This window comes from Crinia signifera, chromosome 5 (assembly GCF_055691185.1).
Source record: "Crinia signifera chromosome 5, ASM5569118v1, whole genome shotgun sequence".
NCBI classification, from domain to species: Eukaryota; Metazoa; Chordata; class Amphibia; order Anura; family Myobatrachidae; genus Crinia; species Crinia signifera.
Genome location: NC_139221.1, coordinates 129,087,403 through 129,103,759, shown reverse-complemented (window position 1 = coordinate 129,103,759; position 16,357 = coordinate 129,087,403). Strand labels below are relative to the sequence as shown.

Sequence of the window (16,357 nt, the reverse complement as noted above, 5' to 3'; positions counted from 1 at the left end):
AGATCGCCGGGTCTACCCTGTGGTTGCCCCACACTAAAGCCACGCATCGCTCAGGAAGTTTGGGGCCACTCTGGAGCCCTTGGGTGTTCGAGTGTTCCCCCACATTGAATACCCCTCTATGACTCAATACTGCTTTCTATTTTCCAACTTTGTGTACCCAATTTTGCTGTGTGTGGTGTTTTTAATTTTTTTTTTTTCTGTACGCAGACTCTGGGCAGTATTCAATGTGATTATTCTCCGTGCATGGCGAGCGTTTTTTTTTCACTCGCCATGCACTCGCCGTGTTTTTGCGGAGATTCTCCATGTTTGGAGACTCTCCGTCACGGCACTTTATACACTATTCAATGTGACTGATACTCGCCGCCCCTCGCAGGGGAGTATCAGCCAATCCGGCGTATGAGGTGACGCCGCAGGGAGCCCGGGGACAGTGGCAGGCAGGGAAATGGAAGTCTCCCTGCCTGCCCCAGAACATATGTGGGGGGGAGGTGGGCTCCCTGGGAGCCAGGCAGCACAGGCTGCCCCCCCGGAAGAGCCAACAGGGGACCAGGTATTCACTGCACCCGATCGTGCATATGTAATGATCGGGTGCAGTGAATATATGAATATCTAATGAGCGGCTCGGCTCCCGGCCCCCTGCTGGCTGCTCTGTGTAAAAAAAATATAATAATAATTTTTAAATTAAATATATATTCATGTGCTATAAGCACATGAATAAAAATCGCACGCCCTTTCACAGATTAAAATTCCTGATTTTTTTACACCAAAATGAAAACAAAAAAACTTTTATTGTAAAAGTTCATATTCCACTTCTTCATGAAAAGATGGAGAATTGCTACACGGAGAGACACGGCGAAAATCACTTAGAAAGACAACGAGAAGTGCACGTTGAATAGGGTTGCTCGCTTTTTGAGAGCAAAAGTCTCCGTCCAACGCGAGAAAAGCACAAACTCGCCATAAAACACGGAGAATTTTTCTCATTGAATACTGCCCTTTGAGGTTCAGTCTGACTTTGTGGATTCATAACCCGGGCAATTCCCTGTTATTTGGATTGGTTTGGCACACAATACAATTTGACGGCATATAAAAATGTAATCTGTCCATTTTACACAATAGTTGGAAGCAAATTGTAGAGAATGCTAGCTTATTGGTATACTGATGCTGGGCATACAGTACCCTTGGATAAGTCACCTTTTGAGCTGCCCATCACCTTAGATTTTTATATATTACATGCGGTTCTTTTGCATGCATCGGATCCCATGCAATCCCAGCCATGCCTGCTCGGCTCGGAAGTAGTCCAACAGATTACTTCTGCTGCTCGCATGCTCCAGTATGATGCGCAAAGGATCGTGCATCACATCGGACCAGCTGTCAATCACATGCAATTTGGATGCTTTTCATACGCAATAGAGAGAGCCGCAATAGATCCCAAAATGCCCTACTGTCTTATGGGGCCTACACACTGGGCAATTTCAGGGCATTTTCTAAGATCACTTATAAAATGCTCCTACAGTACATCGTCCATGTGTAGGGGCCAAAGAGATGCATGGGCCTGCACGTCGCTATTACCTGGGGATCCAGTATGCTGGATAAATCTACTTATTCGCCGGTCAGGTCCAGTGTTCTCACTGGAGAACATTGGCCCTGACAGGTCGCTCCTCACACAGCGCTGAGAGCTGATCGAATTTGCTGAGCGATCTACATTACTCAGATCGCTCAGTAACATCTACCTGTGTGTAGGCCCCTTTAGTGTCTTAGGGCCGCATTTAGCAAACCATATTTACGGCTAAATGTTTTCGGGGTTTAGGCACAAATATTAAGTATTACCCTAATGTACCAAAGGTGGACCGCAGCAGGAATCTAAAATCCCTATTGCGATTTCCCCCTCTGCACGGCCGCTGGCCGCTTCGCCCATAGGTTTCTATGGGGAGTGCGAATCTGCCTGATGTATAAACATCAGGCAGAATCGCTTCGCATCCCTGGGCTATCGCCATTCTGAGATGGTGATAGTCCATTGTAGCCTATGGGCTACTGATCCCACTGCTGTTGGGGCAGTGGGGTCAGTGCTAACTGCGTATGCGCAGACCACCCGGCTAAGCACGTCACAGTTCTGTCCCTGTGCTTGTGGAGTGATACATCCCAGCGCTAGTATTGCATTTTACAATGCACATGGATGGCTGTGCGGACCCCCAAATAAATGCCACCCCACACCATTACTGACCCACTGCCAAACTGGTCATGCTGGAGGATGTTGCAGGCAGCAGAACGTTCTCCATAGAGGCTCCAAACTCTGTCATTTGCTCAGTGTGAACCTGCTTTCACCTGTGAAGAGCACAGGGCGCCAGTGGCAAATTTGCCAATCTTGGTGTTCTCTGGCAAATGCCAAATGTCCTGCACGGTGTTGGGCTGTGAGCACAACCCCCACCTGTAGATGTCAGACCCTCATACCACCCTCATGGAGTCTGTTTCTTACAGTTTGAGTAGACAGATGAACATTTGTGGCCTGCTGGAGGTCATTTTGCAAGGCTCTGGCGGTGCTACTCCTGTTCCTCCTTGCACAAAGGCAGAGGTATTGGTCCTGCTGCGGAGTTGTTTCCCTCCTACGGCCTCCTGATGTACTGGCCTGTCTCCTGGTAGCGCCTCCATGCTCTGGAGACTACTCTGCAAGACACAGCAAACCTTTTTGCCACAACTCACATTGATGCACCATCCTGGATGAGCTGCAGTACATGATCCACTTGTGTGGGTTGTAGACTCCATCTCATGCTACCACTAGAGTGAATGCACTGCCAGCTTTCAAAAGTGACCAAAGCATAGCAGCTGAGAAGTGGTCTGTGGTCACCACCTGCAGAACAACTCCTTTATTGGAGGTGTCTTGCGAATTCTCTATAATTTCCAACGGTTGTCTATTCCCCTTGCACAACAGCATGCAAAATTGATTGTCAATCAGTGTTGCTTCCTAAGTGGACAGTTTGATTTCACAGAAGTGTGATTGATTTGGAGTTACATTGTATTGTTTAAGTCTTCTATATATATATATATATATATAACAGAAGTAAAGCAGAGGGCACTCACCATTTGGATGAAAAACTTAGGAGTTTAATAGAAGTCAGGCATGTTAACGTTTCGATCCTGGCACGGATCTTTGTCAAAACAACAGCAGGAGATACACAGTGATCCTTTCACTACAGCCACACCAGCCATAATGGCCATTCAGCAGGGTATATATAGGCACATAGGTCACATGATCATTAGAGTAACCAATCACAGCGCTAAGAGTCAGAAACAGGTATTAAAGCCAGTATTTTATTCACATGGCCTTGTCAAAGATTATAGCATTGAGTCTCAATGTTTAAAATCATAGACCCAGAGAAACCACAGCATAAACATACTGTAAACACTATAGACAACTATTCTGGACGCCGTACCGGAAGTACTGTGCGTTCCAAAGCTATGGAACGCACAGCCATGACCGGAAGTGACGTTCCGCTATTCAGGCTGCATCAGCCTAGCTCTCAGAGCAATAGCGCGCGCACCATATTAATGGAGCGCATACAGGGGATAGTGACAGCCGGAGACATCAGTGCTATAGACAGCGCTGTACCAGGAAGTGTGCGTTCCATCTTAATGGAACGCACATCCATATTTAAATAAACAGGGTTTTACTGTTCAAAAAACGGGGAGAGAAAAAACGGGAGAGAAAAAACATAAGCAAGAAAAGGCTCAATTAGTAACCATATGCCCATATAGCAACCTGCCCAATGACCCAGTATCTTCATCGAGAACATTTTATTAAAAATTATAATAGTAAGAAGACATATCACACACTACTACATATATATGCTAGAATAGAAAATATCAACCACAGTTGATTTAAGAAAAGAAAAAAGAAGAAAAGACCATGGTCAAAACCAACCTGGTTTCGCCACTAAAAATAGTGTGAGGAAAAATTCTCACTAATAGGACTAGGGGGAACAAAGTTCACCCTATTGATTCTACCAAACCAATTAATGGACCAAAAAAAAAAAAAAAAAGAACAATATTTATAAAAAAATGTTCAAAGAATTGTATTCATTCAACCCTTTAGGGGTTACAGTTCCTAATTCGGCGATCCATTTTGCCTCTCGTTGCTTCAGTAGTCGCTCTCTATCTCCTCCCCTCGATGGTTGTGGAACATGATCGATGAGCATACATCTTAAACTTGAGACAGAATGGTTTTTGTGCATGAAGTGTACGGCCACTGGCTTGTCACTCTTCCGTGTATCAATGGCCTGACGAATAGAGTAGCGATGGTTCGCCATCCGCTCTCTAAAACTTCTCGTTGTTAGTCCAACATACATAAGCCCACATGGGCATGTTAGAGTATAGATAACGAACTTGGAAGTACAAGTTAAACGGTGTTTGATTTTAATGGGCCTGCCACTGTGTGGGTGTGAGAAAGTTGACCCAGGCGTCATGGACCTACACGTAGCACAGTCCGGGCATCTGAAGCACCCCTTTCTCCCTTGAGACAACCAATTTGAGGTACCCCTTGATGGCTGGAGCATCGGTCGCATCAATAGCTGCTTCAAGTTGGGACCTCTACGGTATGAATGCATTGGGGGTTTAGTGCTGATCTCATGTAACTTGGCATCGGACGTTATTATAGGCCAGTGCTTACGGACAGTTTTTTCCAAATGGTGTGACTGTGTGTTATACGTGGTGGTATATATCATCCGCTTTTCATCAAATGAACGTTTCACATCGGATTTTTCATATCGTGCCTTAGCCTTCAAGAGACATCTCTGTATTGTTTCAGGTGAGTACCCACGCTGCTTAAATCGACCCTTCATCTCATCGATCTGATGTTCTGTCAATATCGGGGAGCTGTTATTCCTCATCACCCGTAAGAATTGGGAAATGGGTAGACTCTCCTTTAGAGTAGTCGGATGGTGACTTGTTGCATATAGCAATGTGTTCCGATCTGTCTCTTTTCGGTACAGGGTTGAGCACAGTGTATTATTCTCACGAAAGATTGTGACATCGAGAAAATTCATCACATTTTTATCTATGCAAAACGTAAAGCGGATCGGACTGTCCAATTGGTTGAGGTGTTGCACCATATCAAAAAATTCTGTCTCAGTACCCCGCCATAACAAAAATATGTCATCAATAAAGCGACGGTAAAACATAATCTTGTCGCCAAATATTGGTATCAAATAGGTGTTCTCATAGTGCCCCATGTAAAGGCTGGCATATGCTGGTGCCAAGTTTTACCGTCGCTTTATTGATGACATATTTTTGTTATGGCGGGGTACTGAGACAGAATTTTTTGATATGGTGCAACACCTCAACCAATTGGACAGTCCGATCCGCTTTACGTTTTGCATAGATAAAAATGTGATGAATTTTCTCGATGTCACAATCTTTCGTGAGAATAATACACTGTGCTCAACCCTGTACCGAAAAGAGACAGATCGGAACACATTGCTATATGCAACAAGTCACCATCCGACTACTCTAAAGGAGAGTCTACCCATTTCCCAATTCTTACGGGTGATGAGGAATAACAGCTCCCCGATATTGACAGAACATCAGATCGATGAGATGAAGGGTCGATTTAAGCAGCGTGGGTACTCACCTGAAACAATACAGAGATGTCTCTTGAAGGCTAAGGCACGATATGAAAAATCCGATGTGAAACGTTCATTTGATGAAAAGCGGATGATATATACCACCACGTATAACACACAGTCACACCATTTGGAAAAAACTGTCCGTAAGCACTGGCCTATAATAACGTCCGATGCCAAGTTACATGAGATCAGCACTAAACCCCCAATGCATTCATACCGTAGAGGTCCCAACTTGAAGCAGCTATTGATGCGACCGATGCTCCAGCCATCAAGGGGTACCTCAAATTGGTTGTCTCAAGGGAGAAAGGGGTGCTTCAGATGCCCGGACTGTGCTACGTGTAGGTCCATGACGCCTGGGTCAACTTTCTCACACCCACACAGTGGCAGGCCCATTAAAATCAAACACCGTTTAACTTGTACTTCCAAGTTCGTTATCTATACTCTAACATGCCCATGTGGGCTTATGTATGTTGGACTAACAACGAGAAGTTTTAGAGAGCGGATGGCGAACCATCGCTACTCTATTCGTCAGGCCATTGATACACGGAAGAGTGACAAGCCAGTGGCCGTACACTTCATGCACAAAAACCATTCTGTCTCAAGTTTAAGATGTATGCTCATCGATCATGTTCCACAACCATCGAGGGGAGGAGATAGAGAGCGACTACTGAAGCAACGAGAGGCAAAATGGATCGCCGAATTAGGAACTGTAACCCCTAAAGGGTTGAATGAATACAATTCTTTGAACATTTTTTTATAAATATTGTTCTTTTTTTTTTTTGGTCCATTAATTGGTTTGGTAGAATCAATAGGGTGAACTTTGTTCCCCCTAGTCCTATTAGTGAGAATTTTTCCTCACACTATTTTTAGTGGCGAAACCAGGTTGGTTTTGACCATGGTCTTTTCTTCTTTTTTCTTTTCTTAAATCAACTGTGGTTGATATTTTCTATTCTAGCATATATATGTAGTAGTGTGTGATATGTCTTCTTACTATTATAATTTTTAATAAAATGTTCTCGATGAAGATACTGGGTCATTGGGCAGGTTGCTATATGGGCATATGGTTACTAATTGAGCCTTTTCTTGCTTATGTTTTTTCTCTCCCGTTTTTTCTCTCCCCGTTTTTTGAACAGTAAAACCCTGTTTATTTAAATATGGATGTGCGTTCCATTAAGATGGAACGCACACTTCCTGGTACAGCGCTGTCTATAGCACTGATGTCTCCGGCTGTCACTATCCCCTGTATGCGCTCCATTAATATGGTGCGCGCGCTATTGCTCTGAGAGCTAGGCTGATGCAGCCTGAATAGCGGAACGTCACTTCCGGTCATGGCTGTGCGTTCCATAGCTTTGGAACGCACAGTACTTCCGGTACGGCGTCCAGAATAGTTGTCTATAGTGTTTACAGTATGTTTATGCTGTGGTTTCTCTGGGTCTATGATTTTAAACATTGAGACTCAATGCTATAATCTTTGACAAGGCCATGTGAATAAAATACTGGCTTTAATACCTGTTTCTGACTCTTAGCGCTGTGATTGGTTACTCTAATGATCATGTGACCTATGTGCCTATATATACCCTGCTGAATGGCCATTATGGCTGGTGTGGCTGTAGTGAAAGGATCACTGTGTATCTCCTGCTGTTGTTTTGACAAAGATCCGTGCCAGGATCGAAACGTTAACATGCCTGACTTCTATTAAACTCCTAAGTTTTTCATCCAAATGGTGAGTGCCCTCTGCTTTACTTCTGTTATTTATTGGATTGCATCCATTGGAGTGAGCACCACAGCGACGACTGAATTGCCATTAGGTGCGGACTTTCTGTGGATATATATATATATATATATATATTTTTTTTTTTTTTGCTGTGGTACAGATACAAGCAGAAGCACTCCAGCGGTCTTGGAAAACAAACTTTACTTTAGGTGAAACACAATGTTTCGAGGCTACAAATACACCTTGAAGGCGGGGTATTGTAGCCCCGAAACGTTGTGTTTCACCTAAAGTAAAGTTTGTTTTCTAAGACTACTGGAGTGCATCTGCTTGTATCTGTACCACAGCCTATCCATTGTGCCCGGAAGGCACCCGCGGCAGCATTTAAGGAGTGCCGGGCTGACACAGTTAAAATATATATGTATGTATGTTTTATTTATCTTTTTTCAACCTATACAGCATAAGGATGATGTAAACATTCAGAAAGATTTGCAGTTGCATAGGACTATATTGCTGTGTCTTTTCCCACAGCCATATGCAGCATATCCCAACAGACCAATACACAGAAATGTGCAGTGCTCACATGTACAAGCTCTGGTGTATGCAGAAGATTTACAACACAATTAAAAAGCTGTTTTCCACTCCTTTTTGTTTTATGGGCATTCGCTGAAACAAATTGCCTAATACATACATTTTAGCAATAAAGGTACTTTTTCAATAGTATTCTTGCTGTGCGAAATCATTTAAATGTCAGCTTTCTGAAGGTAAAGTAATGAAGTAATTTCTTTTTTTGGCATAGCATAAAGCTTGAAACAAGAACACTACAGTATACTGTTTGCCTTTGACACTTTGTTATTAACCTGATCAAAAATACTTCTGAAAGTAGAGCCTGAAAGAGGGAAAGAGTAAAGAGACTGGGAGGTTTCCTGAGTATTTCCTGTAGTTTCCGGGATGTGGAGCAATTTCAAATGGCTATTTAAAAAAGCTGGAATCTGCTGGAAATATTCTGAATTTAAAAAATATAATGTCTTAAAACCTGTGCATGGTGTTAAATCTCTCCACAGCTTATAAAGTTAGCTAAATTTATCTGCGTTCAAGTGATTTGGACCATCAAATAGGGAAAATGAGGACTTTTCACTTATTTTTTCAATGTAATATGCATCCACACTTAAAAGACTTCTTTGTGAAAGGACATTTTTTTGTTGGCCTTCCTGAGCTGACTCCTGGGTTTCTGTCCTGTGAATTAAAGCAATATGGATTGAGCAAATTTATATGAACTTTGGTGATGCCAGTATTTTGAAATATTATATATCTGTGTTGCTGCTATGTTACATGCTCCAAGAGCGTAAGCACAGAGCTTAAGAATAAGGCTGCATTTGTTTTCTTTTTACAGCCGGTCAATAAAACGTGTGTGTTATGAACTTTTTTTTTAATCTTGATACTGTGCTGCTTGTTCTCGCTTCTGAGCAGAAACCATTCCCACCAGTGCTTTTAAATGTGTCTTTTTATTATGCCAAGAAGCTATTTTTTTGTGAACAAAATGTTGAGCTTTTTGTTTATTTAACTTAGTTCACTGTATTTCATGCGGTGCAGTTAGGTTTGCCATAGAGTTTATGCAGGGTACAATATGTGTGTGTATATACTGAATGTATATTTTGTTTTATTTTACTATGATATTGTAGTGCGTATTTTTGAGGCAAGTGGCAAATATTGCGCAATTTAGGTATTGCAAATTATTGTAAATATTTGATATTGGTCTGCCATGTCACCAGCAAAGTGACAACATAAGGGAGAAGAAGTAAATAAATAAATACAGATTTTGAGGGCTCATTCAAAGAGAAAATTCCAGGCTAGTATTACCAAAAGGGAGTTACATTTTAAAAGCATTAAAATGTGGCCTAGCATGTTTGTAGTGCAAAAATGTGCTAGGTAATGCCATTGTGTTAAGCACGTATTGCCAATGTACCAAGTTTGTTTTACAAAATCCGGCTGTTTTTTTTTTTTTTTTGGAAGAAACATTTTTTCTTTAATCCCTCTTTAGGCTAGAATGAAAGACCTTCCTTTTTTCTTTTTTTTTACATTTTGAAAATTGCTGACAACATCTTTTCCTTTTTATAAAGCGGAATGTATGTGTGGGTCATAGTCTCGTGGACAGACACTTTCTGGAGAGCGAGAAATGATCTGGGGTGCTTGGTAATTTTATTAAATAATCGATGATTCCTACAAGAATTAGCATATTAACTACATAGGCAAAACCAAAATATATTTTTGATGTGTGTTATATTATTTACCCAGTGGGAACTAAACATAATTAACAACCTATCCCTCAGATATATTGCATCTGTCGTGCAACATGGCCCAAGCAATAGATATGTATTAAATGTCTTTTAGAGAGTAGTAAAGTGCACACATTTAAAGAAGGTCGAAACAAAATATAATTGTTCCTCTTATTGGAGCAGATTTATTAAACCTGGTGAAGAGAAAGTCGAAGGTGATAACGCACCAGCGAATCCACTGCTAACTGTAATTTTTCAAACATAGCTGATTGCCTAGTGTGTTATCACCTACCTTATATTTGTTATCTCTTCACAAGGCTTAATACATCTACCCCTCTATGTGATATATCGTATTGTGTGTACCCAGCATTATTCTGCCCTGACTAGGTGGGGTGTGTAATGATCATGATGGCTCTTAAAGTGGATGGAAAGTAAAGACCAGGCTAATTTTACAGTAAATCAATCTGATTGTCTGAGATATTTATATATACAGTCACAAGCTGTACACATGTGCAGTAGCCATACAATTTCCTTTTGTATATTTTACTGCAGGTCTGGCCAACCTGTGGCTCTCCAGCTGTTGTGAAACTACAAGTCCCAGCATTCCCTGTCTCAGGCTCGCTATTGGGGAAGGCTAACACTTTAGCAGTGCATGCTGGGATATGAAGTTTCACAACAACTGGAGAGCCATAGGATGGTCAGGCCTGTTTTACTGTTTGTGATTGCAATCGAGTTTTCAAGGCATGTGTTTTGTAGTAGGGATGGACAGTGACAAATATGGCAATGTGTAATGGGTAACTCCTGAAGTACAGTATTACTTGATTGAACAGCTTTTCTTATATTCAAGTATATGTTACAGTGTAGATCTTTCCCCTGTCCCTTCCTTTATATTGACTCATCACCATGAATTACTGATTTCTTTTTTTTTTATGTGACTAATAAAGTTCAATGCACAGACAATTTTGTACATTATTAAACAAAAATTTGTTGGAACTCTGTAATTTTTTGCCTCTCTGCTTTTGATTTAAAAAATGAAAAATGTTGATATCTAAAATATACCGGTAACGTATCACTTGATTCCAATATTTTCTTTCTTCATTCCCATCCAAAGGTTGCCTGCGCTTCACCTACAGTAGTTATATAGTTTCCAACACTTTTTGCATACATTTTTAAGGCAGAATTATAGACTGAATGAAGTAGTAAACAACTGGGATAAATAAAAGGCATATCATTTGGAGTCATGGATGCCAAAGTGATTCCTAGACAAACATATCAAAAATGACATTTGAGTGATTATAGCACTTCATGCTAACCAATCAGCTCATCACAAACCTTTCAAGCACTGAAATACTTTTTTTGTTCATAAGCAACATCTGGAGAAAATGCTATTTTATTATTTTAGAAGTCTTTGGGTCAACAAGTTGAAAGTGTTTACCTTAAATTAAGGAATACACGTACACCCACCCTGGCTTAATATATATGGTCAAACATCATCAAAGTTGATAGCCTGTAGCGCTTTGCGGAAAAGAGAACTTTAGCTTGGACAAACAAACCTGTGTATTTTATCACATTTAGCACTTCTGGAATGTTCCTCCTTCCCTGATTTCATTACAGGATCTTGGCACAGGCATGAGACTAGAGTCAAAGCTTCGATTATAGACATCGACAATGGCTGCATTGCTGTGCCCTTTTTGAAAACTGACACCCAGTAGAAAAAAATTGTGGCCTATGGGTGCTGGTGGAGTTCCACATCAATCTGCGTGGTGTTTGTTACATTGCCAGACAGTAAATCAGCTGTGCTGTGCGTCAGCCAGACACCAGTAGCACTTGCTGCCTGTTTCCATCTCAATGCAAATCCCGGGCCTATCGCTCGATAGACCTGGAAAGGAAGTATAGAGGAAGCGAGTGCCACTGCTAGTTCAGAATGTTCCAGTGTGGTTGGAAAGTCTGAGAAATAGCTTGGGTGAGAAGAACAAGACCTTATTGACAGGGTTCAATCCTGGTCAGGTCTGTTTCTCATCAGCTTATTAAATCCACACTGCTCTTCCCTTTTTACCCTATGTATTTAGCACTTGCCCTACATTTTATTCTTTGCATTTTACAAGTCGAGCAATCACATGTGCAAAAAAAAAAAAATTACACCATTTTTCCTTTTTTTGTTTTTTTGTGCCCTAAGGAGCTTTTAAACAGTGTATGCACACATCTCCACTAATATATTAAATAATTTGAGGTCTAATTTATTATGTGTATGTTTAAGATCATAAAAGTTTACACTAAAATTACTGTTTTTTTGTTGCCAAAATGATTAGTTGTTACAGTGCATTTAACCATTACACGTGGCAGGTTTTGTAATTTGCAGTTGACTAAATATTACATGCAGGTAGCCATACATTTTTTGTCTCCTCTATTCCATTATATTCCAATACAGTTTTATTGTAATCTTGCCAATCTTTTATGTATTTGCAAACAATATTTATTGTACTTGATTGCTTTGTATTTATAGTTGTGTGCTGCTGGTACCCTAAAAGTGCACGTGTGGCTGTGTTCTGCCATATTTATCTTCTATCCTAATGGCAAATATTGCTTTATGTTTCTATAGCTGCTATCTACCCAGATTATAAAGGTGTTTTTTAATTATATTTTTTAAACCAACCTTTTTGTCATGTTGTTTGAAGCCTATTGGGTTATAACTGCATTGTAATATGTAATCTTGTAAGCCTCATTTGTACAGTATGCTATATTTTGATGGCTGTGGAAGGGTGTATGAGTACAGAATCAATCGGAAGTTGCACTTTCCATTTCTCCATGATTGTGGATCTCTTCCCTTCCTGCCTTGTAGCACCACACCACCCTACGATGGTTAGATGAACCATTGAGCATTGGCTTGGACTTGTCCTTTAAAATATAGATATTGTATAGATATATAGAGTGTATACTCTACGTATAGTATTGCAGCTGAGTACAATAGAATAGCCATGGCAGCACGGATGGTGTAATGGTTAGCATTACTGCCTCGCAGTGCTGAGGTCATGGGTTCAATACCCACCATGGCCCTAACTGTGCGGAGTTTGTATATTCTCCCCGTGCTTGCGTGGGTTTCCTCCGGGTACTCCAGTTTCCTCCCACAATCCAAAAATATACAGATGGGTTAATTGGCTTCTAACAAAATTAACCCTAGAATGTCTGTGTGTGCGTGTACATGTGGTAGGGAATATAGATTGTAAGCTCCACTGGGGCAGGGACTGATGTGAATGTTCAAATATTCTCTGTAAAGTGCTGCGGAATATGTATGCGCTATATAAGAAACTGTTAATAAATAAAATAAATAAATAAAGGAGCAAAGATGAAACTTGCTCCTACTGTACTCCTATATATAGCTTTCCATTGGCGAGTAGTGACCAGAAGTATTTTCTACAGATGAATTCTCTTTTCTAGCACCAGTACACATTGTGGTGTGAGATGTCACGTAGTGTGAGCCACCAGGCCCCGGGCAACTCTATTAACCTATGGTGACATTTTTTGGGGTCAAAATTTGTCTTCCTTCAACACAATGCAAATAGGATGCCGTGCTGATTAATTTGGTATGACACTTGTATATTGGGTGTGACTGAGTATATGCAGAACACAACAGAACTTATACTGGGGGGAAAAAAGCTGCGCCTTTTACTTTATGGCAGTCCATGTACAGATTCAGAGACCGTCGCACACAGCTATACAGTACAACCGTCAGGGCCGGTGCAAGGCACCAGAGCGCCCCAGGCAAGTCGGGGTGGGGGCGCCCCGGTGTCTGCCGCCCGGGTACCTGTCCTGCGGCGCTGTAAAGCTGGCGGCGGCAGCGGGGGGTCCCTGCAGTCAATAAGAAATAACGAGCGCTATCCGCCGGGCTATGCAGAAGCACTTCTGTTTTGGAAACACTGGCCGCACGGCGCACACTGATTGGCTGAATCTAAGCCAATCAGCATGCGGCCAGTGTTTCCAAAACAGAAGCGCTTCCGCATAGCCCGGCGGATAGCGCTCGTTATTTCTTATTGACTGCAGGGGACCCCCCGCTGCCGCCAGCTTTTACGCACATATACGCCGCAGGACAGGTACCCGGGCGGCAAGGGGGGGCGAAATACCGCCCTCCAGTGGCCGGCGCCCTAGGCAAATGCCTAGATTTGCCTAGTGGTGGCGCCGGCCCTGACAACCGTTGATACTAGATGCCACATATCAAATTGATCAGAGTCTCATTTTGCATCCTAGTATCATTGCATTGCCAATAAGACACATTTTCTGCAAAAAAAAAAAAAAGATTCCCAATGCTACAAGATGTTCATGTGACCTAGAGTGCCAATCGGGTTTTTTGGTGTGACTACAGCAAAGATGTATGGAGACATCTTGAATGTCATAACTTTTGCCACCATTCCTCACCAACTGAAAATCCCAAGAAATAATACATGTTGGAACTTCTAGGTTTTAAAACTATAAATAAAATCGTGATAGGGTCAGAATTCTAATATGGCTTAGAATCTGTTGGCAATGTGCTTGTATGCTTCTTTTTGCAGTGTTTATTCTGTAGCACAGTATTACATAATATCTGCTCTCATACACTGGTTATTCATGGTTCTCACATGCCTTAATCTTTTTATTTTTTCCTCTCTTCCTAGGATGGCTCTTATTTGGCTGAACTCCTCTTGGCAAAGGGCTACGAGGTAAGTGACTAAGAACTAGCACAGGCTGATGAAATCACTTGTGTGCAGCAGCCTACAGAGCTTCCTCTGTTGCTGTCCTTTTCTATGTGTTTTCCATTTCAAGTTCAGATAACAAATCAAAGCTTTTAAAAAGAATGTGCAGCACGGCCTGTAATCACGCCAGTTTATTGTCCTATTTATCAGAGAGGGTCAGCTAGTGGATTCTCTGGTCTCCTCAGGGTATAACCACTGTGTACATTTCCTGCAAGGTCAGATAAGAAGCAACCTGTACAGGCCAGAGCTGTAAAGCATTAGGGAATAATGTATGATGTAATGCACGACATAGAAAACACACTCCCAATTAGGTCACTTTAATTCAGAAATTGTATTATGCAATAGAATCCATATTAATCCAATTTCGTGGTAAAGTGAAACCTATTTTTTATCAGTCATTTCCATAGATGTCTCTGGTATTTCTACACTATATATAGTGACTATACGAATTGTCCTTACGGAACTTTGCTTTCAGTGTGACACCTATTCAATAAAATGGTGCAAGATGGTGTGCTCTGTAAATGACCATCTAGTGCTCTGTATTTGCTGTGTATTTTCACACTGCTGCCATTACAGCACTTTAATAATTAGCAGAATAGTAGCCAAGACCATTATGGCTAGTCAATGTTGCTGTCTGTTTTTCACATTTAGCCACACTGTTATGCTTGGATATACACTATAAGATCATATGTCCAATCTTTTAGGTTGGAACGAAAATCTGGTATTGTATGGGAGTAATTAACAATCAACCAGTGTTTGAGAGCAAATGGTAAATTGTCATTTTTTCCCATACATTACCAGGTTTTTGTTCCAACTAGACTGATTGGACCACAAATCTTGTATCTTAAATCTCGAGCTATTTATCTTATCAATGGGCTGCAAGTTAATGCTTTTTTATAAGTTTTTTTGTTCTGTTAATATACTACAGGTATGCCCTCATACACAATTGCTGCAATCGTGCCAAACCGCTCCTCTTGGCATGACAGTTTCCATGAATCTGCTTGTGGTGGCCAGCTTTATTTTGTTGCTGATTTGTGTATTTGCAATGCGGCACAACTAAAGTTGTGCGCACATTACACATTCTTTTCAAGCCCATTGTCTAGTGCACATGTTCTCAAACTCGGGAACCCACACAATGCATATTTTGCAGGTCTCCTCACAGAATCACAAGTTAAATAATTAGCACCACCTGTGGATCTTTTTAAATGTCAATGAGTAATGAATGCACCTGCTGGGTGACATTGAAAATATGTGAACTGTGTGGGGTCCTGAGGGCCGAGTTTGAGAACACCTAGTCTAGTGTGTGTGCAGTAGATGACACTGGCCCCCAAAAAAAAAAATGATTCTATAGTCAAGCATATTTGAATTAATTAAGGGTAATTTGTTAAGGGACATTTATTGCTTTAAAAAACGCTGCTTGTATGATTTATTTTAGAAGATCTTCACGCATAAGACCCCAACAATAGTCAGCCATCATATTCCTGTCCCATCTACCCTGGTACCTTTCCTCCATGACTTTTGTGTCTTGGGGAAATCTCTCACCTTGCTCCTCACTATAGTCGTCTAAATTAACTTCAAATCTGTCCAAGTGACTGTGAAGAAAGTCTACTTTTATGCTCATACCTAAGTAAGTAACTAAAAGTTCCAGTAAGTAAGAACACAATGAAGATCAAAACACATCTGCTAAGACAAAAAGGTCTAAAGTGTTTATGGGGAATGTTCAATTTCAGGGTATATGCAATATCTCAAAAACTAGTGCCAATATGGGAAAACTAATGGCATATTTGGAATCGGTACCATCAAATTACCATTAATTCATTTAATTATCCTTGACTATAGAATTATTTTTTTTTTTTTTTTTGGCCAGTGATATTCATTATGAGTATATTTAGTTTCATTTGAAGATATTTGTAGTAACTTCTGAATGCTAAGCAACACTGTTCTGCATGTACAGAATGTAATACACGTATTACTGTACTTCATTGGGTACCCAATTATCTAAAAAAATAGAGCCAATCTGGAAAAACTAATGTC

General features: G+C 41.0%; 1 protein-coding gene across 3 annotated transcripts in view; it reads left to right on the top strand.

Annotated features, from left to right (window-relative positions):
* Positions 1-16,357, top strand: part of GMDS (GDP-mannose 4,6-dehydratase) — a 698,155-nt gene that overhangs the window by 117,824 nt on the left and 563,974 nt on the right. For all 3 annotated transcript variants that reach the window (XM_083188030.1, XM_083188033.1, XM_083188031.1), the window contains exon 3: positions 14,246-14,290. In XM_083188030.1, the coding sequence (XP_083044156.1) occupies positions 14,246-14,290 (45 nt within the window). The remainder of the gene's footprint in view (positions 1-14,245; positions 14,291-16,357) is intronic.